This window comes from Danio rerio, chromosome 12, assembly GCF_049306965.1.
Source record: "Danio rerio strain Tuebingen ecotype United States chromosome 12, GRCz12tu, whole genome shotgun sequence".
In the NCBI taxonomy this organism is placed as follows: Eukaryota; Metazoa; Chordata; class Actinopteri; order Cypriniformes; family Danionidae; genus Danio; species Danio rerio.
In genome coordinates this window covers 22,434,903-22,456,934 of record NC_133187.1, presented here as the reverse complement: position 1 = coordinate 22,456,934, position 22,032 = coordinate 22,434,903, and the positions used below count along the sequence as shown (strand labels likewise).

The 22,032-nt window shown below is 34.4% G+C and overlaps 2 protein-coding genes across 10 annotated transcripts in view; both read right to left on the bottom strand.

The window, feature by feature from the left end:
• Window positions 1–8,592, bottom strand: part of caskin2 (CASK interacting protein 2) — an 86,561-nt gene extending 77,969 nt beyond the window's left edge. For all 9 annotated transcript variants that reach the window (XM_009306713.5, XM_009306714.5, XM_073918422.1 and 6 more), the window contains exons 1-2: window positions 8,436–8,592; window positions 7,690–8,043 (exon numbers count right to left, since the gene is read on the bottom strand). In XM_009306713.5, the coding sequence (XP_009304988.1) occupies window positions 7,690–7,783 (94 nt within the window). In that variant the 5' untranslated portion in view covers window positions 7,784–8,043; window positions 8,436–8,592. The remainder of the gene's footprint in view (window positions 1–7,689; window positions 8,044–8,435) is intronic.
• A 968-nt stretch (window positions 8,593–9,560) lies between these two features.
• st6galnac1.2 (ST6 (alpha-N-acetyl-neuraminyl-2,3-beta-galactosyl-1,3)-N-acetylgalactosaminide alpha-2,6-sialyltransferase 1, tandem duplicate 2) lies at window positions 9,561–17,434 on the bottom strand. Its single transcript, NM_001082934.1, has 9 exons — window positions 17,050–17,434; window positions 16,731–16,971; window positions 15,090–15,252; window positions 14,839–15,007; window positions 12,025–12,163; window positions 11,851–11,954; window positions 10,358–10,441; window positions 10,157–10,256; window positions 9,561–9,940 (listed from the first exon to the last, which is right to left on the bottom strand). The coding sequence occupies exons 1-9, from the start codon at window positions 17,154–17,156 to the stop codon at window positions 9,764–9,766; spliced, it is 1,284 nt and encodes a 427-aa protein (NP_001076403.1). The 5' UTR covers window positions 17,157–17,434; the 3' UTR covers window positions 9,561–9,763.
• Window positions 17,435–22,032: the final 4,598 nt, after the last annotated feature.

Sequence of the window (22,032 nt, the reverse complement as noted above, 5' to 3'; positions counted from 1 at the left end):
CCGGAGAAAACCCACGCAAAGGCAGGGAGAACATGCAAACTCCACACAGAAACGCCAACTGAGCCGAGATTCGAACCAGCGACCCAGCGACCTTCTTGCTGTGAGGTGACAGCACTACCTACTGCGCCACTGCCTCACAATTATTAATTAATGATTAATTATTATACAATAAAATTGATCATTGTTAGTTTACGTAACTTGTTATTTTAAATCATATTAACAGTTCCTTTTTTTAATATTCACATTGTTTTCTTTAATCTTTATTTCAATATACTAATAGTTGAATTAATCAAGGTTATTTGTGATCAACTCAAAACCACCAAACTACAATAATTTTTCGTAATATAAAGTTAAAATAAGTGGGAAAAGATAAACATTTTAAAAACTTTTTCATTTCAGCTAGTTGTCAATGACATTTTCATTTGGTTACACTCAAAATAACAAACTAAAATAAATAAATAAATCAAATAAAATTAAAAATTAAATGGACTTTTTTTTATCACAAGAGTAAAGGACAAAAATCGCACACACTACCACACCGATATTATCAAAACTTTAAAATTGCAGTGAAAACAGAAATAAAACCTGCTCTGCAACACATGAGCGCGCACCGAAAGAGAGAGCAGGAAAAGACATCTGGCCATCTAATGAACGTCACCTGCACGTAAATAACCTTTCAATTTCTTTTCACCATAAAAGCTTTAACCAATCATGAAGAAGGAAGTTGTGGTATTTAAGATGCAGTTCACAGATTAACCCTATAGTCAGTCATTTGATAAAAGATAAGATCATTACAACAAAAGCAGACCTGATGATGTTCTGATTTCATATCTTCTACACAGTCTGGTTTTGTCGCCTGTGTTCTGAAGATTTTGTCGCTAAAGACTGTAAACAAATCTGAGGAACAAGTCAATCCTTAATTCTGAAGTCTTGACACACTTAAACATGCCATTTTATGATGAAAGTGTAATTACATTTCATTTATTTCTTTAAACTAATGCTGTTGGAAATAACCGGGTCAGTAAGACTTTAACAAAGAAGCAGAGGATCATCTGAACAATGGCCATAAAGTTATACCCAAAATTATATTAAGCATCACAAAGTAGGTCATTATTAAGCTTTACAATACAGAACATCTGGGTCATAGAGGCCATTATACTCATTATTATATTAAGTCTAAACTGGTTACTGAGACGAAAATGACTGTATACAGTATATTCTGCCTATATTACATAATGTCAATGAAGATGTAAATGTGCTATTTAACCATGAAGAAATTTGCTGTGATTTACATCAACAGTGAAACCAGAAATGAAACGAGACAGATCAAAGCTGAAAAGTACACTACCAAATAACACCCATTTTATTACAGCCATGATTTTCCCACCATGAACTAACTAGAAGTGATGCACAGGGTTTCCAACAACAAGTGGTTTGTATTTACAAGGAACATGCTAAACTTCTGTATAGTATAATAAAAAACTAATGAGAAAATATGTACCTTTACTACCTCAAACTGCTGAATGAATGATGACTTGTTGGTCCAAAAATGTGACTTGTTTTTCTTCAGTAAAACATTAAAGATTTCTAGCAGAAACTGTGGTTCTTGGTGATTCATTACATGAAAGTCCAAGGCTACTGTCACTTTGAGTAATCCAGGCTCACCGAAAATACATCCTTCAGCCTACATCTTTTGCAAAATGTGCAATTCAGCTTCAGGAAATCTGGGTTTCGTCGCATATTTTGGATGAAAAATCCACTAGAGGGCACTGTCTAAATTTTTGTTAATCTGAAATTCGTTACTCATGCCAAGTTCAGACCGCACAACTTTCTAAGCAGTCACGTCCTAGATGTTTTCACACTGCATGACTATCTGGGGGTCGCTGCTGTGTTTACACTACAAGATGGATCGCCAACAAAGGGTTTCAAACTGAATACCTTTACAATAGGAAGAATCTCCAACAACGTTTTCTCAGTCTGCAAACTACGTCTTACAACCAAACACACGCAACGCAAGAACAACACAGTCACATAGTGTATGTTGTTACCAACTACATAATGAGAAAGAAGCCTTTAGTGTGGTAGAAAATGTTCAACTTTTCTGTTTTTCGACCTGGATGTGATATTGATCAGATGTCATGACACAACAAACAGACACTAATGTTCCTGATAATTGGCACTAGTCTTACCTCAACTTATTGGGTCCAAATGGAAAGAAAGAAGCCCTTTAAACTTCCACCAAGCTCCCACTGACCTGCAAATACCCATAACTAGTGGTCGCTGCTCTTTGATTGGCTGTGGGTAATCGTCTGTGTTATTGTCAATCACATTTCACAAGACATGATGTTGAATCACAGACAGCTCCAGATATTTAGGATGCCAAAAATCTCATGGGTGTCTGCAACTCATTGGCAATTACCTCAGACCGCGTCTTTAAATGCTCACACTATGTGATTGTAATTCACGTGAACGAGCACTGATTTGTCTGTGATTTCTCAAAATCTGTCAGCGAGTCAAAACCAGGGCTAAAATCGTGCAGTCTGAGCTCAGCATTAGGGAACATTTTGTTGTGCATTTCAGATACATGCATTTGTCCACCTTTTGTTCTTGCCATACTGACAACCATGCAAACCACTGGCCAACCACCTTCCCTAAACATAACCAATAGTGTTTTTATGTATAAGAGAAATACATGATTTCACATAAATTTTTTGTCTCTTTTGTGAAACCATGCATCTCTGAATGCCAACGTAAGTGCTCAACATGATACTAAGTGGCAACACTAAAAAAGTGATTCATGTTGAGATAGTTACTGTATTCAGTTACAAAGCATAGACATCACTAAGTCGTTTTGTGGTATTAAGTATTGGAACAAATCCTTAATCTGTCTATATATAAAATGTCCCCATGAATACCATTAGTGTGAAAAGAACCTATCTTCCTAAATCTAACCCTCCAGCACATATTGACATCATTTTTATTTCTGATCAAAATGTCCACAGATTGTCATCGTAATTTATGTCATTCAAAAATGTTTTTATTGTCCCATTTTAGTCAGTTAACAAAACTGACACTAATAATCACTTTCTTATGTAATATAATGTTGGTTGATTTCATCCACTATGGGGTAATTTTGTGTTTTAATTTGGCCATTACTTTTTCTGTTTCATCTACTGTAGCAGAAGGATTTTTGGTGACAAATCTTATTTTGACACATATTTCAAGAAAATGCTTTGAATGGGAAAAAAAACCCTCAATGATTCACTGGGTAAATTTACGACCCTTTTGTTTTGTTTTTCAAACGTTTTTTGCATAAATCTGTTAATCAACCTCAGTCTTGATTAAAATTACAAGATTTTAACTTGTTAATTGCCAAATTCACATATGATGTCACTTATTTGGTGAAAAATAAAAACACACAAATAGATGTATTTTCAATATAAAAAGTAATTGTGGACTGGATTTTTTTTTTATCAAAGTCTTGGGACATGTGAAACAATATTCCCTTTCATGCGTTGTTCTTGATTGATTTTCAGTTTTTACTTTACTTTTTTTTTTTTTTACTTTACTTTTTTTTACTTTTTTTTACAGTTTTAATTTACTGTTCGGGACTGTTTTTCCCTTTTTGGTTGTTGGTGGTTTTTCCTGTTAGGAAGAGGTAAAATTTGTTTACCTTTACATTTATTTTAACTGTTGATCATCAGTTGTCACTATTAACTCTTTAGATAGGCCTGTGCAAAAAAGCTTAATTTTTTATTTAAATGGGGTATAACAAATTAAAGCGTGTGTATGTGCGTCTGACCATGATGTGTCTGAGAAAAACAAAATATGCATGGAGCAAAAACAGCCACCAAGAGTAAATTAGGGAGAAAGAATAAAAATCAAACAATGCAACAAAGCCAATGTTGTTACTAATCTTTCACATGTCCAAAATAAAACATTCAGTCCAAAATTACTTTTTATATTAAAAATACTTCTTTTTTTTCACAAAATTAGTGACGACATTTGTGAAGTTGGCAATTAAAGATTTCAAATCCTGTAATATTTAAACAATTTAGTAGTTTTGATCAGAACGGTTGATTAACAAATTTCTGAAAAATTTTTTTTTTTTAAGTTTTTATCTGATGCATTTTTACAACTGTTTAATGTAGTGGATGCTTTTATTCTTAACCTAACAAAAGGGTAGTAAATTTGAACAGTGCACAAGGGCTAAAACTATTAAATCAAGACAAAACATGTACCAATCATGTAGAGCTACGTTTAGTTACAAATAAACAGGAAGATCGAGATGTGAGATGCTGCACATCTTGTGCTGTTTGGTTTTTACAGTAGCCTTGTGTTCTTCAGGCTAATTAGGCCAAAGATAGTAAATGTATGCAAGCTCTCAGATAATGCTAATAATACTGTCCATCCTTTAATTATCTCTAGTTTCCATGAATATTTAAAAGCTGACTGTAAGATCCTGGACCTGTTGAAAGAATCGCTGCCTTACTCAGTTTGTACTAGATCTAGTGATGATGACTGACAACAGTGCTTATGGATTAACTCATTGAGCAGATTCCAAAACAGTCCTGAGTGGCCTGCCCCATCTGTCAAGAATAACAAGAAAGTATTACAACGTGCACATGCTTGTGTAAAACACGCTTTGGGTGGAAAAACTCACTGGCTCTCAACTTGTGTGTCAACTTGTTTATAACCTTAGTAATTACTGCGGCTACATATTAGGGAACACAAAGCGACCGAAAGTAAAGCAGCCCAGTGTCTGAAATCCAGCTCTCTTCAAAGTTAATCTGCCAGTTTGCCATATGGGTTATCCCTGATTTGTAACAAGACAGGAGGGGGCAGGGATAAACACCAGATACCAGGTTTTGGCAAAAGGTTGTTAAGAAGTTTAAGTTGTTTTGGGCAAAGCACAAGTTCAGCTGAACTGATCTGAGGCATGATTTTGATTACAACAAATTAACTAATTAAAAAGTGTAGAAATTTTCTGAAAAAAAAATTTGTCATCACTTCCGTTTCATTGTAACTTTAAAGAGATATTTTATAAAAATCCGCCATTTGTGAACTTGGGGGATGTTTCTTCTTTAACCAGAAACCAATGTCCCTTTAAGGCAAGTCATGTCACCCTGTGGCCATCTTTAAAAACACCTCTCAGACATGCAAGTGCAGCTTCCGTATCTTTAAATAGGGGAAACATCAAATTCTCCCAAAACTGTTTGCTCATGAAAGAATGTCAAATTTGTACTCCGCAATGAAATCTAAATCATAAATTTTGCTTCCAAACATGTGCATCGTGACAAATTTATCTCAGGTTGCCTAAGCTAATGCACATGCATACCTGCAAGGAATGAATTCACAACACCAACTTCCTCTCCTTTACAACTGTTTCTAGAGGATCCGATCATCAAAATGTAGCTACCTTAAAAATGTAGAAATTATGTGTTACACACTACATCATTATCTGAATAAAATCGCATTGATCTCTCTGGTTTTCCAACTTACAGTAATATATTTTTCAACATACAGTATAGTTAATGCCAAATCCAGAGCAACCTCTTTACTTACATCACAAGATCTGCATTTGAATTGCAGAGGGGGGGGGGGGGTGTCATTTAACATAATTATGTTAGACAAAGACATTCCCTCACATTAGTTTTATATGGTTTACCAAACTAGAGAACATTTGTTTTCAACTGAGTAGAGATTTAGCTTTATATAGATATATTTTTCATGTCTTAAGTATCCACTGAGATTCAGTTCTTTTTCAAAAACATGAGAGGTAGATCATAACCAAAAAAGAAGATCCGTCAGTCTTTAGCGATCAATGATTGGCTCCTGAACTAGAAAGCAGGAAAAATAACTTTACCATTGCATTTATCTCCATTCTAAACTATGCTAGTGTATGCTAGTATGTAATGTCTAGGGTATTCTTTTCCTATGGGAAGTCTTTTCCAAAACTATGATATTTCTATAAATGCAAATAAACTACTATTAGCACTTTGAGAGTGAAAAACATATATAGACTCAAAACAGTATTAATACTAAGTGATTTCTGATGATATTTTGAGGTCTGTTGTGGTCTTGTGAAGGAAAGTTATTGGTCTCGGCAAGAAAAAAAAAATTTTGTATAACTTTTTAAAAGTTACATTCCATTACATTAAAGTTAGGTGTCCACGAAAAGTCAATCATCGGGTTTTAAAAGTCATACTCAATTTTTCATTAAGTGTTAAGTTTATCCAGAATAAGCACAAGCACAGATTTCATGACAAACTTCTACCAACACTTACCATACAGAAATTACCTTTGTTGGGTGGTTAATTTATTGTTTACTCTTCAAACCAATGTATGTGTGTAAATCATTTAGTGTTAACAAGCAGATGAGTAAAAAAAAAAAAAAAAAAAAAAAAAAAAAAATCACAACTTTGTTTAAGCCTCCAACTCAAATTAATAGCCCAATAATTAAGAATATACATTATAGAGTTGACCCAGCATCAAACATAGCCATAAGCAAGTGCTTAACTCACATTGTAGAGGAGGAAAAAATGATAATGATCAGTAATAATGAATCACCAAGGACCATGGTTTAGGCTTGTTTGATGTTTACTGAAGAAAAAGTAAAAGACTAGATCTCGGATAGTCTGACGGTGAGTAAATAAACAGCAAATTAAAACAAAGGCCAGATAAATCAATTAAATTCAAATTTTAATTTGTAATAAAATATTTCAATATTTTAAAACAATGTTTTGTGGAAATCAAACTTAAGTCAAGCCATCATGTGATCCAGATGAATATGAGATTTTGACTGACAAGGAACACATTCATTACTAATATATAAATATTTAACAGCATAATCAATATCTTGTGGCAGAATAAAACCAAAAATAGGCTATCACTATTCAGATATCCAGCGAGTAAATGGACTGTCCGTCTGACTCTCTGAAACTCAGACCTGGTCTGGCCTCTTGTAGTAGACAGAGTCTCCATCTGCTTAATAAAGACTTACAGAGTGTCCTGAAATCATTCTCCGCAGGTGCTCTGCATCAGCCTGGCCAATAGCTGACCCCTAGTGAGTAACTGACCACTTCATTTAATGCAAACAAAAACACCAAGTACCAAACAAACTAGTTTATATCTATAGGTAACCATTTACATCAGTGGACATCTATGCACACACATTACTGGATTGATCAAAAAATGCCACCGGTCATACAGCGTTCAGTTTTTTGTGCAGCTTTTGTTTAGTGTTAAATTAGACTGAATCAGCATGTAGTCTAGTGTTACTGCTACAGCTCAAATGTTTAAAAATGAGTCCCTGATGATTCATCTAAATATTAGACACAGAAACCTCTTAGCCAGCCAAATCAATGAATTGTGACCTTGAAATAAATTCTAAGCCTACAGTGTAATCTGGGACAAAAGTATTTAAAGAATGATTGTACAGGGTTTCAAGTTGCACGTAATGTTAAGGTAAAAATTATCAAATGTTAATCAGAAACTTTAAAAAATGTCATACACGATGCAAAATATGATTCGTGGATGATAGTGCTGACTCAAAGCAGAGCTGATGAGTTTGTTTACATGTTCAAATGGCTTCTTTTAAATTGCATACTTCTATGCTGAGAACATTGGTGCACAAAGAGATGCACATACATACATACATACATACATACATAAAAGCAGCTTACTTACTGTTTCTGTTGGTCTTGATTTTGGCCAGAAGTTTATGAGCTAAGGGAAGGTCTCCATTCTTCACAGCCAGAAGAAGATCCTGCTCCTTGCCCATGGCTTTGTCCAGCTCCCAGAAAAGTGTTATAATCTGGATTCACACAGTCATGATCCTCTCTGCTCATTAAATTTTGGATTTGCCTTCAGGTTTAACTTATTTATTTATATTATTATTACAAAAATATGGTTAGATATTCAGCACATAAGGTTTCAATTTGTTTTGCGGTCCTATGATACATAAAGTGAATGTCTGTTTTTGAGCAGCACGTGTACACCGTATGTAAGCCATCCTGAACGCCAGAAACATCACATGGAAACCTATTGAAAGAATGGACATGCTGTATTAGTATAGGTGTCTACAGCAATCACAATAAAGATTAACATTAGACGCCACGTTGATGCAGAAAACTGTGACAACTTTAATCTGCAGATAACAAATGCACGTCTCTTTCATCTGAGTTACACAACAAATAAGCAAACAATCACTTCCAAGACTACCTACTGTAGGCTATAAGAGCACTTCTGTGATCATTTGGTTGTTATGGAAAGGGCAGACAACACGATTGTGATAAAAAGCCTACACATTAATAATCACTCACAAACATGACTTTCCCGACCAGTTACGTTATTGAATCAAAAGCTTAACAGGTAACGTTAACGCGCGTATCTGCGCACTTGTATAGTAAGACTATCTGAGAACACATACTCACCCAATACGTGATCAGGTGACTTCAGCGCTTAAATACTCAAATTCCAAGAAACCGAAGTAGTTCAATAAGTATAATCCAGTTTATGGTTCCAGTTCCTGATCGAGAAACCGAAAAAGCGCAAAGCCACACTTGAACGTGCTTTTGACACAACACAAGTGACCGGTGCGTGAGCGCGCGCCGCCTGTCACGCGCCTCCCCTGCTGTAACTCTTCCTGAAAGGTTCGCGGTAACCTTAATGTGTCTCTCTTCAGTATTTCAGAAAAGAACTCATTCCCCTAAACGACGAATATATCCTTTGGTTAAAACCTTTGCAAGTCTAAATTGTAGTATTTCTAAAGGTGTCTGTATCATGGTACGGTTAATTTAAATTTACAATAGGCCTAAACTCCAATAGAACAGTTCTGTCACAATTCTTCTGTCTGTACGCGTTTATGGTAATTTCGTCGAAGCGAACATCTGGGACCCCCATGTGAGGTCACTGTGGTTTCCCAAAGTTAGTGCGACATCTTGTGCCTGAACGCTGTAATGTCGCGAGCGTTCATGGCGTTATCATTCCCTGACTGCAAAAATTACAATATCAGAACTGACCTTTATGGAGACATATTGTATATCAACGTGCAAAGTACTGCAATGACTGTCTTAAAAAATAACGTCTTAATGTATTTCATTGCAGATTACAAAAAGCAAAGTCATTTTAAAGTCATCTATTTTAAAGTCATCTATCTTGTTGGACTTAAATCTGTTCTTTAAAATAAGAACAAAGAAATGCAAAGAGTGTCCTCTAAAGAAAAATCCACTAACCGCAAAACTTATTTTTTCAGCTTCTTAACATTAGATTTCCCTAATATTTCTTACAAGTAATAACAATCCCAGTGTTGAAAAATTAAAGATGCCCAAAAAGGCAAATCTGATGAAGACCTGGCATAAACTGTACTGTCAACGTGTAAATATTAGTTTCTGAAGTTCAGTAATAAAATTATATTTTTTAAGAGATCATTTTTATTTTGTTTAGATTCAAGACAAAGCAGCGGTGTCTTTAAAATCTGGACTTTTCAGTTAATCATTTAAACTTGTATTTAATAAGAGTAGTAAATATGTGACATAAGAAAAAGCTTGATTACTTTGTTTTTCTTTTCATTTGATCAATTCTTTATTACAAAATGCCAAAAAACAGAGTAAAACCTAACAATGCAAAGTTATGAAACACTACACAACTATAATTTACTGCAACCTCATTTGTCTTTGTGAAATAACTGACTTAGCTGTATTCATTTTCTTATTATTTGGATTATTTCAGCAAAGTCAAATGTATTGTAAGACACCAACATTCAATTAGATTTCCCCAAATACATCCAGATTAATTTGTCATCATGAAATTTCTTCCAGGTTTTCATCTCCAAACGATAATCATGATTACCATAAAACACTAGTTTAGTGTGTTTGGTGTCATAATAGTAGCTTGGATATTTCCGGTAGTCAGCCGTGCAAAAGCCATAGACTCTAACCTATAAGAACAGGAAAAACAAAACACTGTTATAAAAATATTCGTCAGCTCAACAGATGGAAAAAATAACTGCTCACATGATAAAAATCAATAAAGGTCGGTTTATCTGATAGACGGTCAGTTCATCAGATAAAATCTCTATTAAAGTAATAAACAAGACTTCAATCTAAAAGGGAAGTTATAAATAAATCTTAAAAAAAAGAGAAAGATCACTTACAATGTCACAGGTGTGCATAGCCAACAGAAGAGTGAATGCTCCATTAGTGGGTCTGACCACCCACCACCGCTTTGTTTTTAGTTGTTTAGCCCTAAGAAATCTAAGATGAAAAAGTAAACTTGACTATTAACAAAACAAAAACACAATATATAAATTTACAGAAACATAAAGAGGAATAAATTATGCATTTTCAGGATGTACCTGTTTCGCACATATCTGAGAAAATCTGGATGGAGGATGTAGTAGGAACTTTCATTAAAATGCCCGCTGTAATATTTCCTTGGCCTTCAAAATATGAAATAATAAATAATCATCTAACGGGATATTTAATCCAATCTACATTAGATGTAAGCAGCAATCCTCAAAAACAAGCTTAATCTTTTGGCGGATAAGAAAAACACCTCAGATGATCTGGGTAATAATTAACTCAAATATATTAATAACTGCAAAACAATTCTGTATGTTTTCTAAAATGGTATGTTGAAATATGAAAATGAGGCAGAATTTAATTTAATATTTGCCAATTTGCATTCATTTATAAGACAGAAAAACTGAACTGAAACTTGTGACATTAGTCAAAGGTTTTTAAAAGGGAGATTAAGCATCACTAACACAATTTTATTTTCATAAAGAAAATATACACTCACCGGCCACTTTATTAGGTACACCTGTCCAACTGCTTGTTAACGCAAATTTCTAATCAGTCAATTACATGGCAGCTACTACGCATTAAGGCATGGAGACATGGTCAAGGCGATCTGCTGCAGTTCAAACTGAGCATCAGAATGGGGACGAAAGGTGATTTAAATGACTTTGAACGTGGCATGGTTGTTGGTGCCAGACGGGCTGGTTTGAGTATTTCAGAAACTGCTGATCTACTGGGATTTTCATGCACAACCATTTCAAGGGTTTACAGAGAATGGTGTGAAAAAAAATATATCTAATGAGCGGCAGTTCTGGTGGCACAAATGCCTTGTTGATGACAGACGTCAGAGGAGAATGGCCAGACTGGTTTGAGCTGAGAGAAAGGCAAGAGTAACTCAATTAAACCACTCGTTACAACCGAGGTATGCAGAAGAGCATCACTAAACATGCAACATGTCGAACCTTGAGGTGGATGGGCTATAGCTGATGTGTCTTGATTTCTGCTGCCACATTCAGATGGTAGGGTCAGAATTTAGAGTCAACAAACATGAAAGCATGTCTCCATCCTGCATCAAATCTGCAGCAACTGCGTGATGCTATCATTTCAATATGGACCAAAATCTCTGTGAAATATTTCCAGCACTTTGTTGAATCTATGTCACGAAAGATTAAGGTAGTTCTGAAGTCAAAAGGGGGGCCAACCCGGTACTAGTAAGGTGTACCACATAAAGTGGCTTTTATTGTAGATATCAATAAAACTGATGTGGTGTAAATGCTGCTGAAGGGGAGATTTATGGCTCAGTGCAGGAGAAAACCCCACTTTAAGAAGCCTTTAAAATGATTTTAAAAAAAACTTTAAAAATTATATTAGAATTGCAATCTATACATAAAATCTGAATGTGATTAAATAAACACTTAAAAGTTTGTTGTGGATCTTTTCTTTCCATTAAATAAAAAAAAACACCATTTAAACCTGAAAAGTCAAAAATGTTACTTTTTAACCTGCAATGTCAAGCCTTATTACTTATTTTTCTGTTAAATTAACTTACGTTCGTCCTCGATATGCTCCTGATGGTATTTTTCTGTTCTTCATAAGAGACTCAAGAAAATTGTAGTCTCTAGGACCCTCAGGGATCAGAACATATTTAATGTCCTTTTATAAAAAAGACAGATTCAGCCAAAGTGGCACATATCAAAAGAAACAAGTGATCGGTTAGACACACCTTGTCAGTAGGAATCTGCTTGAATCCTCTTTTTTTGTGTATCATGAGGGACTGGATTATGGAATGTGCTGTGTGAACATAAACCGATGTCCTTTTCCCAACATCCTCCTCATGTCCTGCTATGATGGCTGCATTCATCCTAGCAGAAACAAACAATTTTTTTCAATATAATGAATACGTTGTTATAGAAGTGCCCCCATTTCAAATATTGCATTTCATTTAGTCTGTAATGCTGCTACTTGTGAATGTTAAAGTTTTGCAATATAAGTGTTATAGATTAAAGTGCACCAAAAAATATATATATATATATATTATTAATATAATTTTCATATTTTTATGCTTTATGCTATTTTTATGCTAAACAGAGTCCAGAATTTTCATTTCAGAGCATCTTTAGTATTTAGTGTAATAAAACAAACACTGCTTCTTCGTATGATATGACTGGAAGATCAGGGAGTGGTCGACTATGGCATAATAAAAGCTTTGCTGCTTTTATGCAATGGCACACTCATCTCTCATCAGCAATTCAGCAGTCTCATTTTGGCTTTGAGTTTTAGAGGCTAATCACACCAAATGTGATTTTCTGTTTTGAGAATGTAAGGCGAAAATAAAAGTAGTGCGGTGTGCTTTTTATGTTCCTAGGCAACGGCTGAATCAGTTGCGTATTGTGTGCGAGCATTGCTGTTGATATTGTTATAACTGTAATATTTAATAATATTGTGATATTCAAGATTTGTGAAGTCATAGAGCTCAGGATAACCTGAAACAGCAACCCCTAGTCTCTCCTCCATCTTTTAAGGTCTTCGTAGTCGTCTTAACACACAGACAAACACACACTGCTGTCACCTCAGCAAAACTCCACCTCTGCTTTCATTTGATTGGACAATAAAAAAGACGCAACTGACATGGCACACTTTTTCGCTTATGGGTTTACTTTTATTGAGATGCAAGGCCTTAATCTGCTTCATATTACCTTCATAATATATATATATAATTTCTGTTTAACTGGGAAAGAGTTTTTCAACACATAACACATTTCTAAACACAATAGTTTTAATAACTCATTTCTAATAACTGATTTCTTTTATCTTTGCCATGATGACAGTAAAAAATATTTTACTAGATATTTTTTAAGACACTTCTATACAGCTTAAAGTGACATTAAAGGTTTAACTAGGTTAATTAGGTTAACTAGGCAGGTTAGGGTAATTAGGCAATTTATTGTATAACAGTAGATTGTTCTGTAGATTATCAAGAAAAAAAGCTTAAAGGGGCTAATAATTTTGTCCCTAAAATGGCTTTTAAAAAATTAAAAACTGCTTTTATTCTAGCCGAAACAAAACAAATAAGACTTTTTTAGAAGAAAAAATATTATCATACATGCTGTGAAAGTTTCCTTGCTCTGTTAAACATTTGGAAAATATTTAAAAAAAGAAGAAAAAAATTCGAAGGGGGCTTATAATTTTGACTTCAACTGTGTGTGTGTGTGTGTGTGTGTGTGTGTATATATATATATAACAACAAAAAGTAGTACCATGAACTGGCTCTTCTCAATCTTCACATCTCACTTTAATCACAATAGTAAGAAAAGATTTAGTTTTAATTGTGCAGGGTCATTTATTAAACTAATTTGTTTTCACTGACATAGTTTTATAGTTTGTAGAGATAAGATAAAGATAAAACATCTCATTATGTACCACAAAAACTAAAACTTACCAGTGAGAAACGCCTTTCTCAAATCATGCTTGCGATGGAGGAGGTTTAGTTTGTTCAACTAGGTGTTCCAGCTCTGCCTTTTATGTATAGCAAATCAAGATTAATAAATGAATTAATAAAGACTTAAAGCCAAAATTCTTACATGGTAATGGTCTTTTGTTTCCAATACAGACTGCAAGCAGTAGATAAATCCTAACAAACCATCTGGTCAATCAGATCAGTGGTCTCACAAAAAAGAGGGGGATTGGAGAGATTGAATTTATAACTGTGTGAGACCATTTAATCTTAATGGCAACTTGTTACCTGAGATACAAACATGTAGAGACAGATTGCGAATAGCATACAAAGTTAACTTTAAAATAGACAAACATAATCTACGTCTTAAAAAAAACACTTTTAAAAGCATAAGTTTGGATACATTAACTCCAAATGTTATAAATATGAGAAAAACATCAACTTTTACATGAAAGTTGAGTAGTTTTCCCACTATAGGCAGCCATGTTGTTTTTACAGCCCGATTTCACAAGGAAACTTAACTATTTTACGTTGTCAGTTTAGTGGCTAAATTGTACAAATTTGTAAGGAGTTCAGTCGTACAAAAATGTACGATCTTTAAAAGGAGGTATGGCACCCAACCATACTCCTAAACCAAAGTAAGCAAATAGTATTTAATTGTATGAATTAGCCACTAAATCAAATAGTTATGAATTCCTGTGAGATATTGTTGTGTTTTTAAGTCCTGCCTGTCAACTAAATGCAAAGCCTATTAACAAAGTCACCTGATCTAGACATTCACAGCAACTAACTTTTCAAAGTAATATAAATAAATTATATTCAAACTTTCTCTGTGTTTTCCCACAGCCACATCAAATATTTGTATCCCCCAGGACATGTTGTCCTTATTTGGGGTTAAGAAATTAGGAGAGCGTTTTTTTAATTTTTTTTATCTTGAATGCATTTAAACCTATTTCCGAAGCCTCTGGGATATTTAACAAAGCATAATAGGGGCACTTAATGCTTTGACAAGATGTTCCCATTTGCAAATATTTACTCATTTAATTTGCAATGTAGAATTTGCTTTCCTAAACTCATCTTTACCTAAACACATAATCGCTAGAGTCAATTTCCTTTCCTAGCTTGGAGCCATTGAGAATACCAGAAGCCCCAACAACAGCACAACGAATACAGCCATCCTTCACTCCTGGGTGTACTTGCAGCAACTGGCTGGATGCAGGTTTGTGGATGGTTTCAACAGCTGCTTTAATGGCTATAAAAATACATTATTTTAGCACCATGGTTTAAAGAGAAGCATCTGTTTTTATTACATTTAATCTCTCTGATTAACTAACCTGTGTAATTAAGTCCCATATAGCCAAAGGGGTTGTTGAAGTGATAGAGCCGATTCCACTCACTCATGTTGAGATGATCACTTTGTAAAAACAGCTGTATGTTTGGAATAAACTTCTTCTTAAATGTTGGATTTGAGGAATTTTGCAAGGATGTTGCACATTCCTGAAAAAAAAAATTTATAAAATGGGGAAAACTGTTAATGCTAATATTATATGCCATATTTGTCTGTATTATTCAGCACATATATATTTTACATGTTATTTAAGGGGACGGCATTAAATGACTGTTCACATTCACTCCACTTGTTTCAAACCTGCTTGAGTTTCTGTCTTCTGTTCAGCACAAAAGAAGCTATGTTGAAGAATGTTGGAAACTAGGAGCCATTTACTTCCACAATATTTTCCCCTGCGTCACTGGCTACTGATTTCCAACATACTTTAAAACATCTTTGGTTTTCAACAGAAAAAAAAAAATTCATAATAGTCTGAAACCACATGATGGCGAGTAAATTAATACAGGATTTTTTTTTTGAGTGAGTTGTCCATTTGAGGTGGAAAATACACCAATTTCATTTCGAAGTCCAACTGTGCCAAAAACCTGTGATATACATAAACACATACAGCTATGACAAAACGAGAAACCATTCTGAAAATTCTCTGTTTCTCCCTTTTTTATTTAGGTCTGACAAAGGTCAGGTATAACAAATGTTTTCATTCATTGTCATCAAAAATCAGTGTTATTCCACCAAATAAAGATATCCTAACTCTTCTAAAGGTAAAGCCTTTGTATTGCAACGTCTAAAAACATTACAAACATGTCTGAAAACCTGATACATTTTTATTTTATGTAATTTTAAAAAAATTATTTATGTAGCTTATGTCATGTGAAAAAAATTAATAAAAAATGTCATCAGCGGTAAGAATAAAACTAACGATAACATCTTACTCAAACACATAACTATATCATAAATCCAGACAAACTGGATTTATCAAGTGGTCGATGTGTAAAAAAATAATTGATAAGGAGCCATGGAATTATTAGTAAATAATGTAAACCTGAAGTCACGATGCAATCAAAATGTGAAGTAGGGTATAATTCAATGGGCCAGAGTCAATTATTCCTCTGCGGCACTGGTGTCAAACTTAGTTCCTGAAAGGCCACCGCTCTGCAGTTTAGCTATATTAAACACACTTGATCAAACTAATTGACTATTTCAGGCTTGTTTGAAACCTACTGGTAAGTGTGTTGAAGCAGAGCTGGAATTAAACTCTCCAGGGCTCCAGCCATCTAGTAGATGAGTTTGACACCCTGCTCTACAGTAGACCTGAACATTCTGCAGATGTTGTATTTCAAGACTTTTTTTTTCCTCAAACAGCGGCAAAATATGTGCGGTTTACTTAAAATAATTGTACACCTCAGAGCACAGGTGTCAAACAAGCCTGAAGGACTCAATTAGTTAGATGATTTGTGTTAAACGAATGAATTTGTGTTGATCCTTTGTGTTGAGCTGAGTTTGATGCCCCTGCCTTACACAATGTTCTTCTGCCAATCAGAATGCAGCATTCAGCAGAAGGCTAAATTGATATACAAGCAACCACACACAGATTGACATTTCTATAGTTATTGTAGACTGTACTTACACTCGGTTTAAAATGTGGGTCCAATCGATACAGATCATCAAATTTCCAGTGAGGCAAGGAAGTGAATTTGTGTTTGTCCATAATGGGCAGAGGAGTTGATAGAGTCTCAAAAGGATCAAGCCTCATTGTAGTGGTGTTGGCTAATATGTCAGTTAAAGCTGAACTGTTGGTTGGCTCAGGCTCCACAATTGTCAGCAAAGAACCTGCGACTTGACCTTGGTTCAGCCAATAGTAATACTGTCTTAAGAGGTAAAAGTGACAATACTTGTTAGCCTGTAACTTCACGTTAATGCAGATTCGATTTGGTAAAGTTTCTTACCTCCATTTTATCTGTAAAGTGCTAGTTCCATTATAAAATGTGACAAAAATAAACAAAGGAAGAGAAGCTATGAAAGTTGTGACTAAGAAAATCCTCAGGAGAAACATGATCTGGCAACGCACACGCGCACCTGCGCGTCCACAAACTGATTAGGACTCAAGAGAGCTCTTTTAGGTGACGTTTTTGAACCATTACGCTGCTCCCCCTCATATGAACCCGCTAATACAATAACGTGCAAGACGTAATTGTACGTTTGCGTTTGATACTTAACGTTACACAACTTCAGCTCTTTCCTCTAATATTGTGAGTCGTCCACCACGTAAACACTGCTACTCACACGAAAAGACCTTAGGCTCGTTTGAGGTGCGCCTCGCCTTGGCTGCATTGTAAACGAGAGCAGGCGTGCGCAGTAAGAGGAGGGCTCAAAAATTACATCAGAAGTCGGACACCTGCTGAATCTCGCTGTTTAGCCACCTGGAAACGTCACCAGTGGGGGAGATCTCGTTCGCGTTTTTTATCGCAGACGAATGACCTCATGAAAAAATACAATGGTGATTTATAGTAAATATTATTGCATTTTGAACATGTTTTTTCAGTATTGGGTTGTGTTTATAGTTGTTGTGATACCAGAGCAACTATAAAATTTAAATAGGCTATTTTATAACATGGTTCAAAAGCACTACAGTATACATTACTATAGTATTTTTAATATGGGAGTGGATGCAATAGAAATATCACAGTTTTTACAAAAAAAAATGGTTCAGAATTACAGAAGAAGAACAGCTCATTAACTAAAAGGGTGTATTTAAAATGTAATTCTGTATATTCAACAAACGTTAAAACAATAAAAAAATAAACAGCTTATACAGCAAGAAAACTTTCAAGAAACCTAATTTGGCTACATTATAAATGAAGTAGCCATAGATGCTTTTGAGTGACGGGTCATGACAAATGTTTGTTTGACAAATAAACTCTTAGGGGGTTAATTATATTGACAAGCTTATTAGGTCTATATAAACTGATATTACTCCAGCCAGACTAAAAGAAACAGCCCAAGACTTTCTCCAGAATAAAAACTATTAGACTATAGGAAAAACTGTGAAAATATTCTTGGTCTATTAAACATTACTTTTGACTTCACATACATACACACACACACACATACACACACACACACACACACACACACATATATATATATATATATATATATATATATATATATATATATATATATATATATATATATATATATATATGTGTGTGTGTGTGTGTGTGTGTGTGTGTGTGTCTTGTTTACTACACCCTTTTCACTTCTCATATGAAACCACACAAAGATGAGGCATAATGACAAAACAGTCTGATTACCTTTGTATGTCTGAATATATGTATATATTGGATTGACTTTAATGGAATAACGCTGCATAAAAATTACAATACAAAATTCACACAAACATACAAAAAGTGAAAATGACAACAAACAGGACTTAAAACTGAGAGAGAAATAAAATACAGCACACACACATTAATGCTTTATTAGTAACATTTAGTTATATTGGATAGGTCACGTTGTTTTACAAAGATGTGTTTTGTTTTTGTTTGTGTGTAAATCTAAATAAATAACCATATGTAATGCTCTTTATGAATTTTTTTTAATTATCAACGAAAATACAAAAAAAAAGGTATTCAACAAATCCAGGTATAAACCTTAGTAAAACAAGATAATAAAGTGTAATGTGTCAGTCTCATCCAATCAGCATTAAGCTGTGTCGTCAGCCAGTCGTTTCCCATCATGCTTTTGGTAACGCAGTCTTTTGAGAGCAACTGCGGCCGACTGCTCTATCCGAGGTACCCGCCTCGCGATCGCGAGAGTTTTTTGGCGCACGTCAGCGTGACATCAGAGCGAGGCGAAGGCAAGGCGGACACATTTCTAACCGGCATGCATCTTGCGGTGATCACCGGTGATCGATTCTGCGCAGATTTTGACCAAGTCAAACGAGCCTCTTGTAAATTTGAATATGTAAATAGACTACAGACGCAAGCCTTTGTTCTCCGCCTACTTTACCTTTTATGGAATGAAGCGCGTGTCGCTAAAGTAGCTGTTTTTATCATACATCTTTTTCTTTTTACTTATTTAGCTTTCATTTAATTCAAAAGCCAGAAGATCGTATAGAAGACATAAGACAAGTGGTGTGGAAATTGAATGTTTGTTTTCAAAGGTGCGGTATAAACACTGCCTGTTGTCTTTATACATTTCATGAGAACTATGACTATAACTATATTACAATAACTATAACTTTATTGCACATGACAAAAAGAAACAAAATTTAACTTGTCATGTCTACGTGATTAAACTAGACTTTACACAAATATAGTCACCCTTATTTAAGCAGGTACCAAAATGTAGAATGTCACAGTAAGTTTGAATTCATAGTTTTTTTTAGTTTGTTTCATTTTCTTAAAATTTTAGAAGAGGACAGTCTCTTCCATAAAACACACTGACTGTTGACACAGCTGTCTTGTCTAACAGAGTTGGCTTGTAAAACCATGCACATAAAAACTGTCAGCAGATTGTTTAGGTTGCATTGCTGGCGCGTTCCTATTTTCATTAATTCATTTTCTTGTTGGCTTAGTCCCTTTATTAATCCGGGGTCACCACAGCGGAATGAACCGCCAACTTATCCAGCACGTTTTTACGCAGCGGATGCCCTTCCAGCCGCAACCCATCTCTGGGAAATGCGTTCCAATTTTAAGAAACTATAGTCTGCTCTAGACCAGAACAAAGCCGGTCTAAAGTCCAGCGCAGAACACGTTAGTTGTGTGCCTCGCTTACACATACACACAAGATGTAGAGCAATATGCAAATATCTTTACATATGAAAAAAAATTTTAAATATTAGGGATATATGGGATATAATAAGGATATATAGAATATAAATATAAAAAATTAAAATATTACAAAACATATTTGTTTCTAGCCTACATAAATATAAAAACCATACTTTCATTCCTTCTTCATCTCGGGGGCTTTTTCAGTTTGTTTGTGACAATTTGCTTTTGTATAATGTTAGTATTATTAGCAGTATTATTTATTATGCATATTTATATTTGTGTCATTAAAAACAAGATTTACCCACCTGTCCGGTTTTAACCATATGGGGCACAGCATGTGTATTTGGATATAACTCAGTTGTTTGACCACACTTCGTTATTATTTTTCATTTATTTGTTTGCTTAAATTTAAAACTGAATTTAGAAATAGTTTTGAAACAAATCATTGTGCTTAACAAACGAATTATTTATGGGCAATTTGATGTCTGTGCATCCATGGTCAAGGTTTTCCTATCCACGAGAACGAAAGTGAAAGTAGGCCTAAATAATGAGGAGGCTCTTCTCTCAATCTTGTACTGCAGATGCTCTGTTTAACTGTTTTCTTGCTAGTGAAACGCTCATTTTTTCCACTTACAAAGTCAGTCATGTAAATAGCAAATTCACTATGGCGCAACTGACTCTTAAAGGGAGATTTTTCTATCCTTATATTAGCACAAGTGGATTCTGGCACGCCCTTAATGCCTTTGCATCCTGCACTTCGAACTTTGTGCATGGATCGTCAAAATAGAGCCCGATAACAAAAAGTTGGGAGTTTTTGACCAGTATACTGGAATATTATTTATTGTTTTGTCTCATACTGATTAACTATGTCAAAGTTATATAAATTATATATAAAGTATAATGAAGTATGAAGAGCACCTGTAGATCAGATACTGTCATTTAAAACAGCCAACTTATTTTTTGAAGGTATCGTCACTGTAGGAATCTTTTATGCAATTTGTCTTATTTTCATGTCTGATTTTGTCTTGTTCCTGAATTTATCCCTGCTATTTGTCTCTTTATTAGTTTCTTTATGTGATGGATAATATCCATCCAGACTCAAAGATTTAATCAACTTCTTCCATATTAATCAATTTTCAAGTCTGATGTCAAGTCTTGGCAAATAACTGAGAAAAAAAACATCATTCAGAGGCTACATTTTATGATGTCATCATGTACTGTAGAAAAAAGTATTTTACAGTATTTTAAAGTACAAAAATACAAGACACCAAAGTATTTTGATAAAAAATATTAAGCCATTTTTATCAAACCTATCAAATACAAATTTTAAAATACTATTTTGTATTTGAAATACATGTATAAATACTGCCCATTCCTGCCTATAGCCACAGTCTGGTTTGTAACAACTCTGAATCAGTGAATCATTGGTTTATCTGATTCATTTAAAGCAGAATCTAAACATTGCTGTATTCACTGGAGACACACTAAAGTTCTTGGCTGCATTCTTTCCAAGTGCACTACTCTGGATTTGGCAAAAGACATTGATTTTTCTTTTTCTTTTGAAGCTTCATTAAATCTAACATCACTTTACACTATTCAGGACAAATTATAAAATTGCTCATATTAATCTCATGCTATAAATATAAGACAAAAAGTCACATGGCAAGGGCAGTCAGTGATTAATTACATTTTATAAGAAAAACTCTTTGTGTATGAGCAATTGACTTTCAAAGGTTACTCAACCCTGACAAACACTCAAAGCAGGAAGTGTGATGACTAGTTCCGCGTCCTTCAATCCTAAAATAAATACATGCTTTGAATGAACATTGAATGTGTACTGTCAGACATCAGCGGGAAATTTGCTTCTCAGGCCCAAGCTGTTTTTTTACATGCATTTTTTATTTCTCTTTGCTATTTGGGCTTATCAGAACCAAATTAAAATAAAATACTGTATCATCATGATGTACTTTATAGAGAAAAAATTATGTCCATTTATGTGGACTTATAGTCCATATTTCCATAAAACATTTTTTCCTGTTTTTTAAGCATTAATAAATGAACATGTTTTGACTATCAGAGAATAAAAACAACATTTTTTGCTCACACTTTTACAAGGGAGCATGACATTTTTCCCCGCAAACCTTATTGGAT

What these genes read in the sequence shown, in the direction of transcription:
- st6galnac1.2 (NM_001082934.1), bottom strand. Translation starts at nt 17,156, where the DNA reads ATGTTTCTCCTGAGGATTTTCTTAGTCACAACTTTCATAGCTTCTCTT. An exon ending in GGAGCATATCGAGGACGAAC is followed by an intron (nt 10,442 to 11,850) that starts GTAAGTTAATTT and finishes CATATTTTGAAG; the next exon opens with GCCAAGGAAATATTACAGCG. An exon ending in CTCAGATATGTGCGAAACAG is followed by an intron (nt 10,257 to 10,357) that starts GTACATCCTGAA and finishes TTTTCATCTTAG; the next exon opens with ATTTCTTAGGGCTAAACAAC.